This window comes from Hippoglossus stenolepis, chromosome 3 (assembly GCF_022539355.2).
Source record: "Hippoglossus stenolepis isolate QCI-W04-F060 chromosome 3, HSTE1.2, whole genome shotgun sequence".
Classification (NCBI taxonomy): Eukaryota; Metazoa; Chordata; class Actinopteri; order Pleuronectiformes; family Pleuronectidae; genus Hippoglossus; species Hippoglossus stenolepis.
The window spans coordinates 1,663,526-1,666,025 of NC_061485.1; the positions used below are offsets into that span (position 1 = coordinate 1,663,526).

Genomic DNA, 2,500 nt, shown 5'->3' on the forward strand with positions numbered 1-2,500 from the left:
TCTCTGTCTGTCTGTCTGTCTCTCTCTCTCTCTCTCTCTCTCTCTCTCTCTCTCTCTCTCTCTCTCTCTCTCTCTCTCTCTCTCTCTCTCTCTCTCTCTCTCCCTCTCTCTCTGTCTGTCTGTCTGTCTCTCTCTGTTATTCACTAAGGTATTCTCCTTTCTCTCTCCTCCTCCTCCCTCCTTCTGTATCTCTGTCTCACACACACTGTCCCGTTTGTCCCTCAGCTCCGTCTCTCAGGCGTCCCACAATATTGCCCTTCAATAAAAAAAACTACTGGGACCAAAACTCTGAAGCTGCAGAGAAACACTGAGTCACAATAGAAATGTTATTGCCTCTAATGAGATTCTGCACCGCGGGGAGCTGAGGACACTGAAGACGTTTTTCACTTGAGCAGAACATGTGAAGAAAAGCACAGTCACTGAATGTTTCCTTAGAAAAGTGTTGTTTTCCTGTGATATTTGAGATATTTAACCTCAAGCATCCGGGCAGTGCAACAAACAAAGAAAACCAGGGAAGTATGAAACTGTCAGAGCACAAATACACATTCCCATTAAATCAAACCTTTGTCGACTTGAATCCTTCCTCAACCAGATAAAACTGTAGATCAGTGTGGACCGATGCTGTATGTAGAGTAGAGAGTCATCAGCGTATCGTGACAGATTAGATGGAACATCACAATATGATTCACCCGAATGTATCAAATATGAATCCTCTTTCTTCCTCTTTGCCCTCCTCAGACTACACATACTTCTACAAGGGGAAGGAGTACTGGAAGTTCGACAACCAGAAGCTGACGGTAGAACCTGGATATCCAAAATCTATCTTACGCGACTGGATGGGCTGCGACCAGTCCGACATGGAGCGCTCCGGCGGCAGCGGTAACCGCGGTGACCGCCAGCTGCCCCTCGACGACGTGGACATCATGGTGACCATCAATGACGTCCCGACGACGGTCAACGCCATCGCCGTGGTGATCCCCTGCATCCTGTCGCTGTGCATCCTGGTGCTGGTGTACACGATTTTCCAGTTCAAAAACAAAGGAGTGCAGCAGAACACCCTGGCACAGCACTACTACAAATACCCCGTTCAGGAGTGGGTATGACAGGCAACCTTCCCCCGAGGAGGTCAAAGTTCACAGGTGAAGTGGTTGTGATGCTGTTGGCGAGCTAATGTTGGCTAATGGCTAAAAACACTAGCAGAGGAAAGTGGACAGTCGATGCTAAAAGACGGTAACTGGCTTGAAACTCACGACCGGAAGATTCGTGACTTTGTCTTTTTCAAACAAACTGAGAACTCGTCCACAGATACTGGAGGAGGATCTTCCCGAGGACACGATTTTTCAGTCTTGACCTGATGATGCGACACTGAACTTGGACTCCTCGTCTGGGACCTACGACACACAGCTCTCCTTCTCAGTGGAAAGAGCGAGGAGGAGGCCAGACGACGACAGCTTGTATCGTGTGAACTTCTTCAGCTAGTAAGATGAGATTTAATTTAAAAAAAAGAAATGAATAAAAACATCACACTTGAAGATAAATGTAGGTAGAAAGGCCATAACAAAGAAAACCAAGGATTTCTCCGTTGTATGGAAACTGTCAGAGGACATTTTCCTCTCTTTTAGCACCAGACACAACAAAAGCATTCCCATCACCATCAACTCAAACTCGACTTTAATCCTCCCTCAACTTTTTAAAATCTGTGTAGATCTACACGGTGTGGCGCGATGCTGTGTGTAGAGTAGTGAGTCATCAGCGTATAGTGATAGATTAGCTCAGCGGCCTTATCTCGAACACGTCTGCTCATATTTAACATCCACGCATCCGGGGCCCGTATTAATCGAGCCGCTCGACGTAAAGTAATGAAAAAACTAACATGACAACAAGCGATTTTTCTTAAAACAGGACCTTTCTTAAACATGTTTTCATTAATTGTACAAAATATCGTAATTGATGATGAAAACTACGTCGGCTGATAGAAAAGTGGTAGTTTTATCCCACTGTTTGCATTTTATTCATATATGTAATAGAATGTTGCACCACACTTTTTTAGAATTTAGTTTCTATTTCAACCAATTTCTTATTTAATTCCTATTTATACATTCTAAATATATTCGATTGTTAATTTTACATGTTTACTGCTATTTGAGATATCGAGGATTTAACTCAAGTAAAAAGAAGCGTTTGAATAATTACGAGTACACTTGTTTTTGGAGAATAACATATCACTGAGTGAACAGTTTATTTCTTTTTTAACAAACAGCTCAGCAGATGAAGTGTAAATCCTCTCGTCTGATTGGCTCGTTCTGCTGGAGCTTTATGGGATGTGGTCACTCGGGAGCTGCTCTTTAACTTTGCTCTACGTTACCTTGTTGTAAGTAGCAGGAAGTTGTTTGATAAATGTGTCTTAAAGCTCACAGGAACTTTTTAAATTGTTATACACGTTTTTTATCACATTTCAGTTTCTGTTTTTCTGTTTTTATTTATTTGAAGTATTCTAATG

General features: G+C 42.7%; 1 protein-coding gene across 1 annotated transcript in view; it reads left to right on the forward strand.

Moving 5' to 3' along the window:
- The window catches only part of mmp24 (matrix metallopeptidase 24), a 24,210-nt gene that overhangs the window by 19,278 nt on the left and 2,432 nt on the right, over positions 1 to 2,500 (forward strand). The window contains 1 exon segment of the mRNA XM_047338574.1: positions 739 to 2,500. This exon segment is cut by the window's right edge and continues 2,432 nt beyond it. Within this exon segment, the coding sequence (XP_047194530.1) occupies positions 739 to 1,103 (365 nt within the window). The 3' untranslated portion in view covers positions 1,104 to 2,500.